At 41.5% G+C, this 18,391-nt stretch overlaps 1 protein-coding gene across 10 annotated transcripts; it reads left to right on the forward strand.

Annotated features, from left to right (window-relative positions):
- The first annotated feature begins 799 nt into the window (after nucleotides 1–799).
- LOC120606817 (zinc finger protein 2-like) lies at nucleotides 800–17,894 on the forward strand. Of its 10 annotated transcripts, none has more exons than XM_039868385.1 (5): nucleotides 800–1,261; nucleotides 7,618–7,669; nucleotides 14,874–14,986; nucleotides 15,494–15,597; nucleotides 17,151–17,894. In XM_039868385.1, the coding sequence occupies exons 1-5, from the start codon at nucleotides 1,228–1,230 to the stop codon at nucleotides 17,202–17,204; spliced, it is 357 nt and encodes a 118-aa protein (XP_039724319.1). In that variant the 5' UTR covers nucleotides 800–1,227; the 3' UTR covers nucleotides 17,205–17,894. The 10 variants fall into 10 exon arrangements, 8 of the variants coding, with proteins under 8 accessions (XP_039724319.1, XP_039724314.1, XP_039724317.1 ...); XM_039868380.1 differs by having other exon boundaries at nucleotides 14,897–14,986; nucleotides 15,494–15,608; XM_039868383.1 differs by having other exon boundaries at nucleotides 14,897–14,986.
- Nucleotides 17,895–18,391: the final 497 nt, after the last annotated feature.

Consider the following 18,391-nt stretch of genomic DNA (forward strand, 5'->3'; position numbering starts at 1 on the left):
ATCCAAGAGAACAAGGTGGAAGCTGCAGTCAGTGTCTTTATGACCTGGCATCATGATTTTACACACCAGTTATTTCCACAATATTCTTTTTGTTACACAAGTCAGCCATATTAAGTGTGGGACCTATTACACAAGAGTGTGAATACCACACCTTCCCTCCCTGTCTCCTGAGCCTGGCCTGAGGTCAGGGCCACCTGGTCTGAGAGCAGAGCTGGGGCTTTGCCTCCTCTGCCCCTCTGCCCTCTTCCTGGGGCCCCAAGCACCCAAAGAGCAGCAGGTTTCAGGGCCCCTGAAAGAGGGGGCGGGGCTGGAAAACACCTTGACTGCCCTTCTACCACCTCTAGCGTCAGTAGGGGCAGGGACCTGAGCCTTTCCTGCAAAGATAGATGTAGGCCAGAGCCCACCTGCCTCCACCTGGCGACACCGACACACTGAGAAGACAATTCCACCTTCCTCTCGATAACCCCCAATTAAACACACATGCAGCGGCCCAGAAAGCCTCACGGACGAACACACACACACACAAACACACGCAACCGCACACACACACGTTCCCACACGCACACATATACCCAAAATATTTCGACAACAAGCTGGTGGGGCGATGAGTTGAGCGGGCCCGGGGACCGTGGTTTCTGGTTCCAAAACTACATTTCCCAGAAGGCTGTGCCGCTCTTCTGAGTTGAGACGTCAGAGCAGCTCTGGGGCCCAGAGGCCTTCTGGGAAATGGAGTACGCCGAGATAGTAGCGCAAAGTCTCCCGGGAGTTGTAGTTTGTGTCCGGTCTGCGCAGACGCACTTTCCTGTGGCAGCTGCTGGGCTGTTCTATTGCGGTGATGGCTGTTCTTTTGTGTAAGGCTGGTCCATTCACTCGCTCATCCGTCTGTCAGTCGGTCGGTCTGTTCGTCCGCCCCGGGGCTCCGCGCCTGCTGGCTCAGCCTCAGGGCTGCCTACCTCCGCGTATGGTCCCCGGGAGGAGTGTGACAGGCTGCGTGGGGCGCGTTGATGGGTCGTGAGCGCAGCCTGGGATGCTGTGCTCCCGCTGAGCCTGCCTGGTCCCGACCTCGGCACAGGGCCAGTGTGACCTTGAAGCTGAGAGTGCTTGTGCCACTTGACCTTGCTGCTGTCGCTGAGCCCCAGGAGGAGGACCCGCTCCTCTGGGCCTGGCCTGGGGCGCAGGAGGCTGCACAGCTGCCCACGCCTCTGGGGGACGCTGCCAAAGGCCACCATGGAGACCCTTGCCTTGAAGCCCCAGGAGAGAGGTACAGCTTCACTCTGTGTCTGTGGATTTGTATTTGCAGAGGCTGAGGGTGAATTTTCCTGCCATGAAATACTATACAAAAATGAGTGCTGCACGAACATTGAGGATTCCTACCTACGCAACGTTAAGCAAAAGTAAAAAAAAAAAACACACCCACACCTACACACAAATACATAAAAATGATTTATTACTATAAAGTTCAGAAGCTGGCAAAATATAAAATTAAAACATTTTAAAAGCTGGCCCAAAATAAACTATTGTTTAGGGTTACAAAGGCGTGATAAAACTAAAGATTAGCAAGGATATTATTTCCATAACAGCAGAAGAGTGCTTAGCTGGGGAGTGTGGGGAGGTAAAGAAGGTTGTGACAGAAAAAGTTTACCAGGACAGGGCAGGGATGTTCCTGGGACATCGGTAATGATTAATTCTTGACCTGGGTCAAGAATTCCGTGAATGCTCTCTTTTTACAACTATTTCTTTACAACCTCTCACTGTCCTGCATGTATATTTCATAATCAAAATCATTTAAAGATCACCTCACACCCATTAGAATGGCCACTATCAAAAAACAGAAACTAACAAGTTTTGGCAGAGATGTGGAGAAATTGGAACCCTTGTACCCTGTGTGTGGTACAGCTGCTATAGAAAACATAAGGCAGTTCTCAAAAAATTAAAAATAGTATCTCTATTTTTAATAATGGTACAGCTGCTATAGAAAACATAAGGCAGTTCTCAAAAAATTAAAAATAATATCTCTGGCTGTATATCCAAAGGGATTGAAAAACAGGATCTCGAAAAGATATTTGTACACTCATGTTTATTATAGTAGCATTATTCACAATAGCCAAGAGATGGAAGCAGCCCAAGTGTTCATCCATTGAATGAATGCTTATCCATTCATTCAATGGATGAACACTGGGTTGCTTCCAAGTGGTACATTCATACAATGGAATATTGTATTCAGCCTTAAAAAAGAAATTCTGACCGTGCTACAGTGTGGATGAACCTTGCAGACATTATGCTAAGCAAAATAAGCCAGTCTCAAAGTGACAAATACTGCATGTAGAATGGTGGTCGCCCAGAGCTAGGGGGAGGGGAGAAATGGAGAGTTGTTTAATGGGTTCAGGATTTCGGTTTTGGAAGATGAAAAAGTTCTGGCTGTTGGTAGCACAACGATATGAATATACTTAACACTACTGAGCTGCACACTTAGAAATGGTTAAGATGGTCAATTTTATGTTTTTTTAACCACAATTTTTAAGTTATTTAAAGAAAAATTATTAAAGTCAGTAAAATTATTAAGGTGTTAGTGAGAACAAAAGTTGAAAAGACCCTGAGGGCCTACAGAAAGCTGAGTCGCAGGGCCCCTTTCATATTGTGATGTGTCTCCTTTCTTGAGTTGAGATGCTGGGGTTCTGACAAACTCCCCTGATTCTGCCTCAGTCTCTACTCTTGGTCCCTCGTCTCCCCCAAAGATGATGGACCTCTTTCCCCAAGACTGGAGGGTCCCAGGACTCATTCTTCAGATGCCCTCCTCCTTCTCTAGTTGTGCTCACTCCATGGGAAATGTCATCCGGACTTGTGGCTTTAACTGATGAGCTGATGACTCCCTAATTATATTTCCTGCCCAGACTTCTCTGAACTCCGGGCTCACTGCCCTACTTTGCATTCCCACTTTGATATCTGAAAGCCCTCAAACTTAACATGTCTAAAGCAACTCCTGCTTTCTCCGCAGACCTACTCTTTCTCGTCTCAGCAAATGATAATTCCTTTTTTTCCAGCTGCTCAGTCCAAAAACCTTGGAGCACTTCTTGACTGCTTTTTTTTCTCACATCCCACATTCGATTCATTCTCAAACTCTGTTGGTTCCTCCTTCATCATGTATTCAGACTCTGACCCTTCTCGGCTTCTCCCCTGCTAAACACCGTCCTTCCCTAGAGTAGCCCTTAGCTGGTCTCCCTGCTTCTACTGTCCCATCTCCAGTCTGTTCTTACATCAGCTGGACGATCCTGTTCCAGAGTGAGCCAGACCATGTACCCTGCCCGATGTCAATCCTCCACGGGCTCCTGTTTCACTTGGAGTGGAAGCTGAGGTCTCACCATGGCCTGTGAAGTCCTTTGCCATTTGGTCCCCAGTGGTGAGTTCTAGCCTCCTCTCCCTCCCTTACTCTGCTATGGCCACACTGGCCTCTTTGCTGTCTCTGTAACTCACTAGGCACACTTCCACATGGTAGCCCCTCTGCCAGGAATGCTTTTCTCCCAGGTAACCACATGACTTGCTTCCTCATTCTTCGTTACCCTCTCATGAGAAAGCCTTCATCTCTAAAATTTTAGCTCCTCCCCCTACTCCTTATCTCCCCTTCCTGTTTAATTTTTCTCCTCTCCTCTGTCTTTATTAATCATCTGTTCCTGCATAATAAATTACCCCAAGATTTAGGGACTTAAAGCTACAATGACGTTCATAACCTCATACCATTTTTGTGGGTCAGGAATTCATGTGTGCTTCTGGCTTGGGCCTCATGAAGTTGCAGTCAGACTGTTGGCCAGGACTGTAGACATCTGAAGGCTTGACCGGGGCTGGAGAATCTGCTTCCAAGATCAGTCCCTCGTGTGGGTGTCAGGTTGGGGCTGGCTGTTGGCAGGAGGCCTCGGTTCTTGCCACACGAGCTCTCTACAGGACTGCTTGAGCATCCTAACAACGTGGTGGCTGGCTTCCCCCAGAGTGAGTGAGGGAGAGAAAGCAAGGCAAAAGCTACAGTGTCTTTCATGATGTAGCCTCATAAGTCACACACTGTTATTTCTGTACCTGGTTACTCAGGTCAGCCTTTTCACTGTAGAGAGGGACCACACAGGGGCACAAACCACAGAAGGCCGGGAGCCTTGGGATTGGCCACCACACTGTCCGAGCTACCCTTTTACCTGTTCGTCTTGTTTATTGCTGCCTCCCTGACTAGAATGTATGCCCCATGAGGGCAGAGATTTTTTCATTGGCTTATTTACTACTACCTTCCCAGTGCCTAAAACTATGTCTGGCACAGAGTAAGTGCCCCATATATATTTGTTGAATGAAATACATGAATGAATCTCAGAAAGGTTAATCTGGCATTGTAGAAATAGCTTGAGGTTATAGGCGGTCTGGGCTTAGCTGGGGAGTGGCAGGAAAGTGGCAGGAAAGCCAGAAAGGAGGCCACTGTGGTAGTTCAGGCAAAAGGAGACTCAAACTTGAACTCTGGCACGGTGGGGAGGGTGAGAGGAAAGTGGGGTGATGGGTCTGTAGGATTTGGTATCAGAGCATTCAGGTGAGGCTGAAGGCCCGACCTCGGAATCTCTCTTTTCTGGCCAGAGCAGCTAGACAGATGCAGGTTCTGTGTCCTGAGATAGTGACACCCAGTAAGTAGATGATGTGGGGGAAAGGTAATGAGTCAGGCGTTGCCCTGGGTGACATCCAGAGGGAGAAATCCAGGACACTTCAGGTTTAGAGCAGCAGGGAGGACGGGGAGTGGAGGGAGGAGTTGGGAGTTGCCAACCACTCAGGGAAAGATGAGGCCATAGGCTCTGGTGAGGTCCCTCCAGGGGGGAGTGTGAGGGCCGTGGTGGGGCAGGGTGAGAAGAGGAGGCACAGGAGACAGGCAGTGAGGCCTGGAGGCTGCGAAAGAACCGAAGACACTGGGTCATGGAAGATATAAAGGAGCTAGTTTCTTTTTAATCAACTTTATTGATGTATAATTTAGATACAATAAAATCCCTGTTTTGAGTGTACAGTTTGGTGGGTTTTGACAAATCTGTCAATCTGTACAACTATCACCCCAGTCAAAACAACATTTTTAACACCCCAAAAAGTTCCTTCATGCCCCCCTGTAGTAAATTCTTAGTGTTCCTCGCCCCAAGCAACCACTGATCTGATTTCTGTCGTCGTGGAACTTGCTTTAGAACTTCATGTAAATCAAAACATGCTATATGTGTCTGGCTTTCTTTCGTTCAACTTAATATCTCTGAGATTCATCCATCTAATATGCGTATTAGTTCATTCATTTTTATTGCTGTGTGGTATTCATTGTATAAGCATGTCACAATTCGTTTATTCATCTGCCTGTTGATGGGCATTTGGGTTGCTTCTAGTTTTTAGCTTTTATGAGTAAAGCTGTTGTGGTGTTTTGTGTACAAGCCTTTCTGTGGACATACGTTTTCATTTCTCTTGGGTAAAAACCTAGTAGAATAGCTGCTGGGTCATAGGGTAGGTGTATGTTTAACTTTATAAGAAGCTCTGAACCTTCTAAAGGGCCTGATCCGTTTTACATTTCCACCAACAACGTGTGAGAGTTACATTTGCACCAGATCTCTGTCAACACTTGGTATTTTCATTCTTTTAATTTTATCCCTTCTAATGGTATTAGTAGTATCTCATTTGGATTTTCCTGATTACCAGTGATGGTGAGCATCTTTTCATATGATTATCTATTTTTATATCCTCTTTTGTAAAGGTCCGTTTAAGTCCCTTGCCCATTTTTTATTGGTTGTTTGTTTTTGAGCTATAAGAATTCTTTTTATATTCTGTATACAAGACCTTTATCACATATCTGTTCTATATGTATTATATTCACATGTCTATAAATATTATGTCTGCATTATCATAGAGAGAGAGTGAATATTTCTTTGCAGTCTGTGGCTTCCTGTCCCAGAGGTCTCCAAAACCACACTCAGGCTCGATGTCTCACTAGAAGATCTGTCACAGGACTCAGAAGTTATTATACTCATGGTTAGTGAGTATAAAAGAATACAGAAAAGCTACCTGGAATGATGTCTGGAGGCAACCAGGCACAAGCTTCCATGTGTCCCCTTCCAGTTGAGTTGCAAGGGATGTGCCTATTACCCCGATGATGAGTGATAACAAGTGGAGTGTCCCCAACCAGGGGAACTTGCCTGAGCCTAAGTGTCCAGCATTTTTATTGGAGGTCAGCCACATAGACATACACTGCAGTGTGTCTGACCTCAGTTACGGAAGTGCCAGGCCCTCATATGGGAAGCAGGTGTTCACCATGTCACATCGTTAGTGTAACTGTCTTGACATTCTGTCACAGCATGGCTCAAGGCCTTGGGCTTGCAAAAACATTCTTACTCAACACAACATTCCTAAGGCTCAGGTCCCAGGAGCTCTCCCAGGACCAGTCTGAAAACAGGCCTTTCCTGGGAATGTGCAGTGAGAGAGAGCAACCCAGGCCTGCCGAGTTAACCTTTTCCTACCCACTTGCTTTTTCATTATCTTAGTGATGTATGTCTTTTATAAAGCAGAAATTTTAAATTTTGGTTAAGTCCAATTTATCAACTTTTTTATGGTTAGTGACTTTTGTGTCTCACTTAAGAAATCTTAGCCCTACCTAAGGTCACAACAATTTCCTCCTACATCTTTTTTTCTGGGTATTTCATAGTTTTAGTTCTTCTATTTAGATCTGTAATATAATTCAAATTAATTTTGTTTTGGTATGTAGTGAAGTACAGGTCAAGGGTAATTTTTTCCCTGGACATTTGTATCAGTAAGGGTCCAACCAGGAGACAGAAACTGCAGAGTATGAACTTGCTTAATTTTCTTATTCATTTATAAAGTTATGTTGTAGATTCCTTAGGCTTTCCATGGAGATAATCATGTTCTCTGTTATTTATGCTTTTTATTTCTTTTGTTGTGTTTTATTTCACTCCTGGTTTGCTGAGAATTTTTATCATGAATTAATGTTGAACTTTATTAAATGATTTTCTGCGTCTATTAAGATTTTTCTTTTATTCTATTAATATGATTTTAATATGATTAATTACATCAATTTTCTAATGTTGAACTAACATTTTATTTCTGGGATAATTACTGGGAGACATATACACACACATTCAATTTGCTAATATGTGGTGAGGTTTTTGCATCTGTGTTGGTGATATTGGCCTTTAATTTTCTTTTCATGTAATGATTTGTTGAGTTTGGGCATCAGAGTTATGTTGGCCTCATAAAATGAGTTTGGAAGCATTCCCTTCTTTTTGATTTTCTGATAGAATTTGTTTTCATACTTTGCCCATAAATATTTGCTAGCACCTATTCACCATGGAAACCATCTGGGCCTTGGAATTTTCTTCGTAGGGGAAGCTGGTTCTAAGAGAGAAGTGGTCTACACTGTAAATGCCTCAGAGAGTTCAGAAAAGACAAGAAACCCAAGGAAAAAGCCCCATTCTTCCTTTGCAGTACAGAGCCACAGGTGCACAAGTGTCTGTGTCCTGTGCGCCCTGTTGGGGTGCTGGAGGAGGGATGAGCAGTCCTTTCTAGATGGTTCTGAGTCCCATGAGAGCAGGCGCTTATGTGTCCTCTCTCTTTCGGCAGCCCTTCCTGGAGAAGAGGACATGGCAGAGGTGCAGGTGACGCTGTGGACTTTGTGAGTCGGAGAGGGCATGTGTATTCTCTCATGTAATGAGAGAATGACTGTTCCGATCTTCATACATTTATTTATTGGGGTCATAATGTTTATTTAAAACCCATTTCTATGGATTTTGAAGTAATTAAGTTTTTAAGTAAGCGACACACAGAATTTAGATTTCAAACATAAGAAGGGTGAACAGAGAAATGCGAGCCTCCTATTTCTGCCCCAGGCACCCAGATTTCTATTCCAGACCACATCTTGTACATTCTTTTAACAACGATCTATACATACACAACCACATGCATTTCTGTCCTTTGTCCAGTTCTTTTTCACCCAGGTGACAGAATGCTAACACACAGGGTATCGCTTTGCCTTTTTTTATTGTGGTAAAATATATATAACAAAACTTGCCATTTTAACCATTGTTAGTATATAACCCAGTGACATTAATTACATTCATAATATTGTGCAACCATGACAGTATCTTTACCCAATTATCATCACCCCAAACAGAAATTGTACAAATTAAATTATTACTCTGTTATTAACATAGGATATATCAAAACTTTATTTCTTTTTATGTTGGAATAATATTCTGTTGGATCCTAGGCTACATTTTACTTATCATTCATCTGTTAATGGACACTGGGTTTGTTTCTACTTTTTAGCTATTGTGAATAATGCTATTATGAACATTAATGTACAAAAATCTGTTTGAGTCCCTGTTTTCTATTCTTTTGGGTGTATATATATATACCTAGGAGTGGGATTCTGGGTTATATGGTAATTTTGTCTTTACCTTTTTGGGGAACCGCCAGACTGTCTTCCACAGTGACTGTATGTAAGGATCTCAGTTACTCTACATCCTCACCAACACTTATTATTTTCCATTTCTTTTATGACAGCCATCTTGGTAGGTGCAAAGTGATATTTCATGATGGTTTTGATTTGCATTTCCTTAATAACAAATGATGTTGAACATTGTTTTTTGAGACTTGTTATAAGAGTTTGAGTAAAACTGATGACATATGATAGAAAGCAAGATCTCAGATACTCTCTTTGAGCATCTTTTCATGTATTTATTGACCCTTTGTATATATTTTTTGGAGAAATGTCTCTTGAAATCCTTTGCCCACTTTTAAATCAGTCTTTTGTGTGTGTGTGCGGTGGTGGTTAGATTATAGGAGTTCTTCATATGTTCTGGATATTAAACACTTATTAGATACATGATTTGCAAATATTTTCTCTCGTTCTGAGGATTTTCTTTTTATTCTACTAATAGTGTCCTTTGATGCATAAAAGTTTTAAATTTTAATGAAGTTCAATTTTTTTTTAAATTGTGTTGCCCGTGTTTTCGGTATTATATTTAAGGAACCATTGCCAAATCCAAGGTCACGAAGACTTGCCTTTATGTTTTCTTCTGAGTTTTATAGTTTTAGATCTTAAATTTATGTTTTTCAATCACTTTGTGTTAATTTTTCTAAGTGGTGTAAGATAAGAGTCGAACTTCATTCTTTTCCATATAAATATCAGTTTTTCCTGCACCATCTGTTGAAGAGACTGCTTTTTCCCCATTGAATGATCTTGCCACGCCTTTCAAAAATCAATTGGCAGTAGAGGTGAGCATGTATTTCTGGGCTCTCAGTTCTATCCCATTGGTCAATATGTCTGCCTTTATGCTGATATCACACTATTTTAATTGTTTTAGCTCTGCAATAAGTTATGAAATCTGGAAGTGCGAGTCCTCCAACTTTGTTCTTTTTCAAAATTGTTTTAGCTATTATGGTTCCCTTGAAATTTTGTGTGAATTTTACATTTTTCCATTTTTGCAAAAATTTCATTGAGATTTCGATAAGTATTACATAGAATCTCTATATCACTTTGGGTAACATTGACATCTTAATGATATTAAGGCTTCCAGCCCATTAACACATGATGTCTTTCCATTTCTTTTGTTTTTTTTTTAAATTTCTTGAAGCAATATTTTTTAGTTTTCAGTGCACAAATTTTACACTTCCTTGGTAATTTATTCCTAAGTATTTTATTCTTTTTGATGCTATTGGAATTATTTTCTTAATTTCTTTTTCATATTGTTCATTGATGGTGTATTGAAATACAACTACTTTTTGCATGTTAACTTTGTATCCTGCAACTTTGCTGAATTTGTTTATTACCTTTAATGGTTTTTTTAATGGAATCATTAGAGATTTCTATATATTAAATCATGTCATCTGCAAATAAAGATAGTTTTGAAAAAAAAAAAAGATAGTTTTACTTCTTCGCAATTTGGATTTTTTTTTTTTACCTAATTGCTTTGGCTTAATTTCTAGTGGTATGCTGAATAGAAGTAGCAAAAGTGGCATCCTTGTCTTATTTTTTATCTCAGGAGAGAAGCCTTCAGACTTGCATCACTGAATATGATGTCAGCTATGGGTTTTTCATATGACATTTATTAGTGTCGAAAACGTTTCCTTTTGTTCTTCATTCGTTGAGTGTTTTTATCATGATAGGATATTGGATTTTGTCAAATCCTTTTTCTGCATCAAATGAGATGATCCTGTGGTTTTTCTTCCTTCATTCCATCAGTGTATTATATTACATTCTTGATTTTTGTATGTTGAGCCACCCTTACATTCCTAGGGTAAATTGCACTTGGTCATGGAGTGTAATCTTTGTAATGTACTGCTGAGTACAATTTGCCACTATTTTGTTGAGGGTTTTGCATCTTTATCATAAGGGATCTTTGTAGTTTTCTAGTTTTCTTTGTCTGGTTTCAGTATCAGGATAATGATGGACTCACAGAATGAGTTAGGAAGTGTTGCCTCCTCTTCAGTTTTATTTAAGTGTTTGGTAGAATTCACCAGTGAAGCCATCTGGTCCTGGGCTTTTATTTCTTGAGAGGTTTTCGATAACTGATTTAATATCCTTACTTATTAATTAGTTTTTCTATTTCTCCTTGAATTAATTTTGGTGGTTTTTGGGTTTCTGAGAATTTGTTCAGTTCATCTAGGCTATCCAATTTGTTGGCATATATAACCAGTGATTTTGACACTATTTACTGAATAATTTGTCCTCCAGATATTTGTGTTATAATCTATATGTTAAATTATTAAATATACAAGAATCTGGTTTGGGGGTTATCTAGCTCATTCCATTATTTGTTTTTAAAATCAGGCAAAGTTTTTTAACTAAAGCAAAGGTAATTTAATAATTGTAGCTTTGTAAAATTTTTTTTGTCTGATTTTTCGCCCAGGTGAACTTTAATGTCATTTTTATAGCAAGGCAAAAATATTATTTTGCATTTTATTTAAATTTACAATAAATTAATGAAGAATATCTATTTTTTAGTAATTAGTCTTCTTATGTCTCATTAAAGTTTTGTCGTTTTTTTCCCTAAAAGACCTGCATTTTATCCAGCATTTTTATTTGTTCTTAGCTGGAGGATAATTTGTATATTCAATTACTAGAAACTGAAGTCTAGCAAACTTTCTAATCTTTGCCGACTTAATAGATTTAAAAAGGTTATTCTTTTAAATTATATTTCAAATTTTTATTAGTGTGGTTGAACATCTTTTCATATATTTATTAGCCATTTGAATTTCTCCTGTGAATTGTTTACTCATACCTTATGTTCATTTTCTCTTGTTTTATTCTTATTGATTTATAATAACTTTTTATATATGATATCATTTATATGTGGAATCTAAAAAAAAAACCACAAAACAAATTAACAAGCAAAACAAAATAAAAACAGACTCATAGAAACAGAGACCAAAGAGGTGGTTACCAGAGAAGAGAGAGTGTGTAGGGGGGAATGGATGGAAAAAGGGAGGGGGAATATAGTTAATAATATTGTGATAAGTTTGCAAGGTGACAGATGATTAGTAGAACTAGTAGGGTGATCACATTGTAAGGCATAAAAATGCCAAATCACTATATCGTACACCTGAAATTAACGTAACTAATATAATATTATATACCAACTATACTTAAATAAAAATAAAAAGTGAAGAATAAATAAAATTTTTTAAAAAGAAAAAAAACAAAAATAGAAGATTATCAATCCTTTGAAAATAATGTGTATTGCAAATTCTTTTTCCCAGTTAGTTGTCTTTCAGATTTGTTTAAGCCCTACAGAAAATCTTGGTTTCTTTGTTTTCAACTGTGCCCATTGTTTTCAGAATGGATTCTGGCCTTGGTGTCAGCCTTCCCCAAAGTTATTCTTTTCAAAAAGCTTATAGCTCCTTCTGTGAGTATTATGGCTTTAAAAATTAACATATTTAGTCCTTAAGAATGAGTCGAGGTAGGTATCTTATTTTTATTTTTTTCAAGTGATTAGCCAGCTGTCCAAAACCATTCCTGAATGGTCCATTTCCCCTTGTTGAGTAAAAAGCCTCTGTGTATTTCTGAATACACAGAAATACACAGACCTGTTTCCAGGCCATCTGAGCTGCCTGATTTCATGAATATAATTTGTTTTAATGACCATGGTTTTGAACCAATGTCTAATTGGGCAAGTTTCCCACATTTGGCTTCTTTATAAAACATTTCTTGGGTTGTTTCCATTCATATTTTTTCATGTTTAGTATGTTTTATTTTTGACAGATATGATTGCTATTCTCCAGATAAGTCCATAATTATTCGGAAAAATATATATTCAACAATATATTTTTCACTCCATTTTCCAGTTACCCAAAGTTTCTGTTGTTTCATTCCTTCTTCCGAAGGTGAATCAATGCACAAATATACAATGTCAGTTAGCCTCCTTATGAGATCTTTCCTAAAGACTTTACTTTTTTCTTCAAATACATGATTAAGATAATACCATCTGTCCTTAGTGTATATATAATACACTAAAAGCCTTGAATTCAGTTCTTCAGTTATCAGTGGTTAAAGGAAACAGCCCATTCTGAGTTTTCTCTATATAGGTTATCTGCTGTACCCTTAAAAATGACTTTCTATTTTAGACATTGAATTTTGAGAAGGAATTATGAACATAACACCTTAGCTGAGAGAAGCTCTTATCCAGTAGGATCTCGATTAATTAATTCCCTAGACATAAAGATCCTCAGTTTGTCATCATGTTTCACTTACATTTTTAAAAAGAAGCAAAATATCAATTTATAACCAAACCTAGTGTCTCTAAGTCTCTATTTAAATCTTTAAATCAATTTATTAACGTCCAAAGCCTGCTGCCCACATGGGTAGGAATTTTGTATGAAGAACAGTTGATTTTTTTTGTTGTTTATTTATGTTGCATACTTATCCTTTTCTGACTTCTCTTATTCCTAGTGACTAAAATTATTATAAAACCTTACTAATAGATGGTTGTAGCTTTTTACTGTTGAAAAATCAGATTGCAAATTTTATTACAAGTTAATAATTATATCCTTTAAAAAAATCTCACGTTGATCATCTGTGAAACAATTTAAAAACCTTGAGTATTTCGATAAGTTTATGTCTCCTTGATGGACTTACATTTCAGTCTGTACTTGTTGGATGAACTAAACCAGACCAGAGAGAACAAGGTGTTTACTCAGCCCTTGTCTGACTAGCCTGGGGACGTGTTCTCAGCTGGTAGATCAGCTACTCTTGTCCCTTTGCCTCTCTGTGGTTTTGAATTATGTGGGTGTCTGCTTCGGTTAGGTAATGCTGAGGCAGTTGCTACCTGGTTGGATCTCTCAGGCTTTCTCTGCCCTCTCATGGCTTTGGTGAGGCTGCCCTGCATGACTCAGCCCTCACACTTGGTCTGTCCCCCAGCCTCTGCTGCCCTTGGCCCTGGGTGGTGTTGGTGGATCTTTAGTGAAGAGGCTTCATTTGTGGTGAGGTAGGCACTGCCACTTATAGGGTCTCTATTTCATGGAGAGTGAGATAGGCCCCACTGCCCATGGGCCTCTGCTTGTATGAAGAAGGGCATGTCCCCCAGTGATGGAGATGACACTGTTGGCCCAGATTCTTCAGTGACTTCCTTTTCTTCCCGCTCACTCTATTCTGACAACTTAAGGATTCAGACCTGGAAGCCAGCATTGGGAATGGGGAGCAGGAAGCCGATCCTGAGGCTCTGGGAGTAGATGAGTCCATGGAAACCCCAAAGAGGGGAGGAAAAAGAGATTCAGGGGGCCCAGGGAGCTCTGTGGACCCCAGTCATTTAAGGAGAATGATGGGGAAGCCCAGGGGTCTGAGCAGGAGGGGCCAGGAGGGGAGGAGGGGAAGAGGGGGTGGTGCCATGTTGGTGGAGAGAATGAGAAGGAGGACACAGTTGAGGTGCTAAGCTACAGACAAGTTGTTCCTCAGCCTCATTCTACTACACAAACCACCTCCAAGTTCTCTCTTGTTCGCTGCATCCTCACCAGCCTTCCTCCTTGTCCATCTAGTCGCCTTAAAAATATCCCTATCCTTCCTCCTTCAAATATAACCTCTATCCTGAAGTTTCTAGGATTTTTTTTTTTTTTTTGCTTTGCTTTATGGTTTTACTACATATATCCCTAAACAATATATTGCTCGAACTTGTATGTTTGAACTCTAAATGTATTACTCTGCCAGGGCTGCCATAACAAAATATCATAAACTGGGTGACTTAAACAACAAGTATTTATTTTCTCACAGTTCTAGAGGCTGGAAGTCAGATCAAGGTGCCCTCAGGGTTGGTTTCTGGTGAGCCTCTCTATCTGGCTTGCAGATGGCCACCTTCTCACTGTGTCCTCTGATGGCCTCTCTGTGCGCATGCCCCTGGCATCTCTTCCTCTTCTTATAAGGAGGCAGTCCTGTTGGATTAGGGCTTCATCCTAAAGGCCCCATTTAATCTGAATTACCTCTTAAAAGGCCCCATCTCCAAATACTGTCTCATTGGGGGTTGGGGCTTCAATGTAAGACTTTGGGGGGAATACAGTTCAGTTCCTAACACTGAGTAAATGCATACTCCGTGTATTTACCTACAGTTTCCTTTTCCCTATTGACATGGTGTCCCTGAGATTTTCACAGTTTATACCTATAGCTGTCATTACTCCACTGGAATATCTTACTGCATTTACCAGAACTTTCAGGAGAATGTTACATTAGTACGCTCAGCGTTGGTGTCTTGTTCTTGCTTGAATGAGACTGTTACTAATGTTTTGTGTTGAGATCAATGTAGGTTACTGTTTTATTTGCGTCTACCTTCCTCTGCCTGCCCGGATGCCACATGCTGTAATTTGCTGTGTGTGACATTCCCACTGCCTAGTAATGTTGTGTGTCATGCCTCAGGACCCAGTGACGTTCCAGGATGTGACTGTGGAGTTCACCCAGGAGGAGTGGGAGCACCTGGGCACCGCTCAGAGGGCGCTGTACTGCGAGGTGAGGCCTCCCTGGGTGAGGTCACCCAAGGGACACCATCCGTGCTGGCTTGGGGAGGCTGCACCAGACAGCACCATGGGAGGTGCGGGGGAAACAGGAGTCATGGCTCAGATTGTCTGCTTAGCTGATGAGAAGGAAGAGTTAAATAATTTAACTTGCAAGTGGTTACTTTTATATTAAATAAACATGGATATATTATAGATTATAATGAAAATATGCGTAATTTTAAAAGTTACAACTGGAAAGAAGTTTAGATGTGCAGAGGCATGGAGGGCTAGCCTTCCTTGGAGGCCTCTGATCCACAGAACAGTGTTTTTATATTCAGAGGACGTAAACTTGAACTGTTTCCACTGCTTATCTTCTGTGTGGTTGGGCACAGCAGGCCAAGACTTTCCCCCCTCACCCAAGACCCCACATCATTTATGCTGCAAAGGTCCCAAAGGCAGGGCCCTGGGCTCATACCTGTCACTGTCCCCAATACCTACACCTCTTGTCTTTCCTGAGCAGGGTGCCAGGATTCCAAGCCCGATGTGGTCTCCCAGTTGGAGCAAAGTGGATCTCCATGGATGGCGTGGAGGGGAATCACTAGGGGCCTCTCTCCAGGTGAACAGGTGGGAAGGAGGCGAGGGGGCTCCCATACAAGGCTGTCCAGGAAACTGATGGTTTCTAGAAGTGCTGGCCATGGAGTTGTCCCCGGAGGAATCAGGGCCGCATGGGGAGCAGTCCCTGCGCGGAGCCACCTCCCGTCCTCCTGCTCTTCTCGGCCCCTGCACAAGGTCCACCTGGGCCCCTCCCCAGCCAGGCAGGCTTTCTTATTCCCTGCTCCCCAGTGCACCCTTTCCTCGCACTGCCAGGCATCTGCCCTGTCGAGAGAAGCCCCTCAGTGGACACTGAGGCCACTTTCACATCTCTCTTTCCTCTCATCCCCTTGGTCACCACCCAGCTATTCGGTCGGATCCAGAGAGGCTTCCTATTCCTGTTTCTAGAAGTTTGTGCGGCTCTTTCCTCCTCATGTCCCCACCTCCCTCGCCACCACACCTCACTCATTTGCCTTCCTTCATCTCCTGTCCCTGTCGCCTTTTGCGCTTCTCTGTTCACTCTTTGAGAAGGACCAGACCTGATGGCCCCTGTACTGAAGGCTTGCTGTCTGCACCCCGGCTCCTCTGTCTCCCCAGCACTCCAGCCCTGCTCTCCCCTCTGCTCTCATGTCTCTACCTGGATCCTCAGATGACCCACCAAAATCAGCATAGAAACCATTTAGTCACCCAACCTCTCCCTCCCCTCATCACGCATAGCCTATCTCCAGGTTCTGACAAAATCGCCCACACACTGCTGCCTCATGCCGGTACGAACAGTGGGACAGGGTTTCTCTGCTCCCTCTCTCTTCCCTTAACCCACCTTGAATGTTATTGTCAAGCAGTTCTACTAGGAACATCCTCGTAATTTCAGCCACCACCTGTCAGAATCCACTGTGATTCTCTGCTGCCTGCTACATTCAGCCCTGGAAAGACTTCCCATAGTCACTTGCCAGTTCACTCAGCTCCTGGTCCCTGTCTTCACATGGCCCTTCGCCTATGTCAGATTCTGCACGCCTAACTCAGCGACCCCCTAGTCAATTCAGCAGTGACCGCGGGTTGCTTCTGATAGCAGCAGAATGGGTGGAATGGGACCATCCTTAGAGATCTGGTGAATTGGTGTTTCAGGGAAGTTAACTGTGGCAGCTTACAAGGTGGACAAACAGGGTAAAGAGGTTGTGGGCTGAGAGATTAGTGGTGACATTTCACAGTGACCTAGGCACGTGGTGACTCCAGCTGATATTCTGACCTGCCTTTCCTCCACTGGTTCTTATTCTAATAATTCACCTCATCACCACCCCCTCATCCATTCTCAGGGTCGTGGTTTTCACTCTTCAGTCATCCCTGAAGGGAGTCCTCATGTGCTTCACTTATCAGCACCCCATAACCATTTGCGTTTCCCTGTTCACTTCTTCCTTGCTCCTATGCACAGTTGCTCTTACCTTATGCGACTTATTTTAAATCAATCAAAGCCACATATCTCTGGGGAATCAAAGAATAAAAGTAATAATATTATATGTGGCTTTGACTAGCTCACATTTTCTGTCTCTCTGCATGGTCAAATATTCTCCATTTTTTATTTCTTTCAGACCAAGAGACTGGATCTAGAACTGAAGAGTCAATCGGAAGCAAGTAATTTCTAAAGAATTTTCCCAGGGCATGATAATAAGCAAAGGTAAAAGGAATGGAATCTGTGACTCCACCAGAGAAGTCCCAGGATCTCTTGGCCATTTAGAGAGCCATCTAGGGCAGATGGCATTTACCCATAAAAAAAGCATGATTCTAGAGAACGTTTATGAAGATAATGGATTTGAGAAAGAGTTTAGACAGCAATGAAATTTTGTTACTCAAAACAAAATTCTTTGGGGGAAAATAGTGCATGAAGATGACAGTAGCTTTTCACATAACCTAGATCTAAGTAACCATCAGGGAAACTACATGAATGAAAAATCATACAAATATGATAAATGTGGGAAATACTTTAGCTGTGGTTTGGATCTCACTCAACATCAGAGTTTTCATACTGAAGTTAATCCATACGTTATCAGAAGGTGGGTGCTAGGGAAAAGCCCTTCAAATGCAAAAATTGTGGGAAATCTTTCAGTAGGGGGACACACCTTATACAACATGAAAGATGCCACAGAGGAGAGCGACCATATGAGTGTAATATATGTGGGAAGTCTTTCAGCTGGGATTCATCTCTTATTCCACATTAGAGAACTCATACTGGAGAAAAAAACGCTATAAGTGTAGTGAATGTGGGAAAGCCTTCTACCAGAGTACATGCCTCACACAGCATCAGAGGATTCACACAGGAGAGAAACCTTATGAATGTAATCATAAGGTTTATGAAAGTGTGGGAAAGCCTTTAGCCAAAGTTCACAACTTACTCTGCATCGGAAAACTCATACTGGGGAGAAACCCTATGAATGTAATCAATGTGGCAAAGCCTTTATTCAGAGCATCCAACTTACTTTACACCTGAGAACGCATACTGGAGAGAAACCCTATGAATGTACTGAATGTGGCAAAGCCTATAGTCATAGATTATCCCTTATTCAACATAAGAGGATCTATACTGGAGAGAAACCTTTTGTAATGAATGTGGTAAAGCTTTCCGATGGAATACGCATCTTACTCAACACCAAAGAATTCATACTGGAGAGAAACCTTATAAATGCAAAAAATGTGACAAGTCTTTCAGCAGAAGAACACACCTTAATCGACATCAGAGAACTCATACTGAAGAGAAACCCTATGAATGTCATGAGTATGGGTCAGAATACATATTTGACTCAACACCAGACGATGCACACTGGAGAAAAACTTT

Source organism: Pteropus medius, unplaced genomic scaffold (assembly GCF_902729225.1).
Source record: "Pteropus medius unplaced genomic scaffold, Ma_sr-lr_union100, whole genome shotgun sequence".
Classification (NCBI taxonomy): domain Eukaryota; kingdom Metazoa; phylum Chordata; class Mammalia; order Chiroptera; family Pteropodidae; genus Pteropus; species Pteropus medius.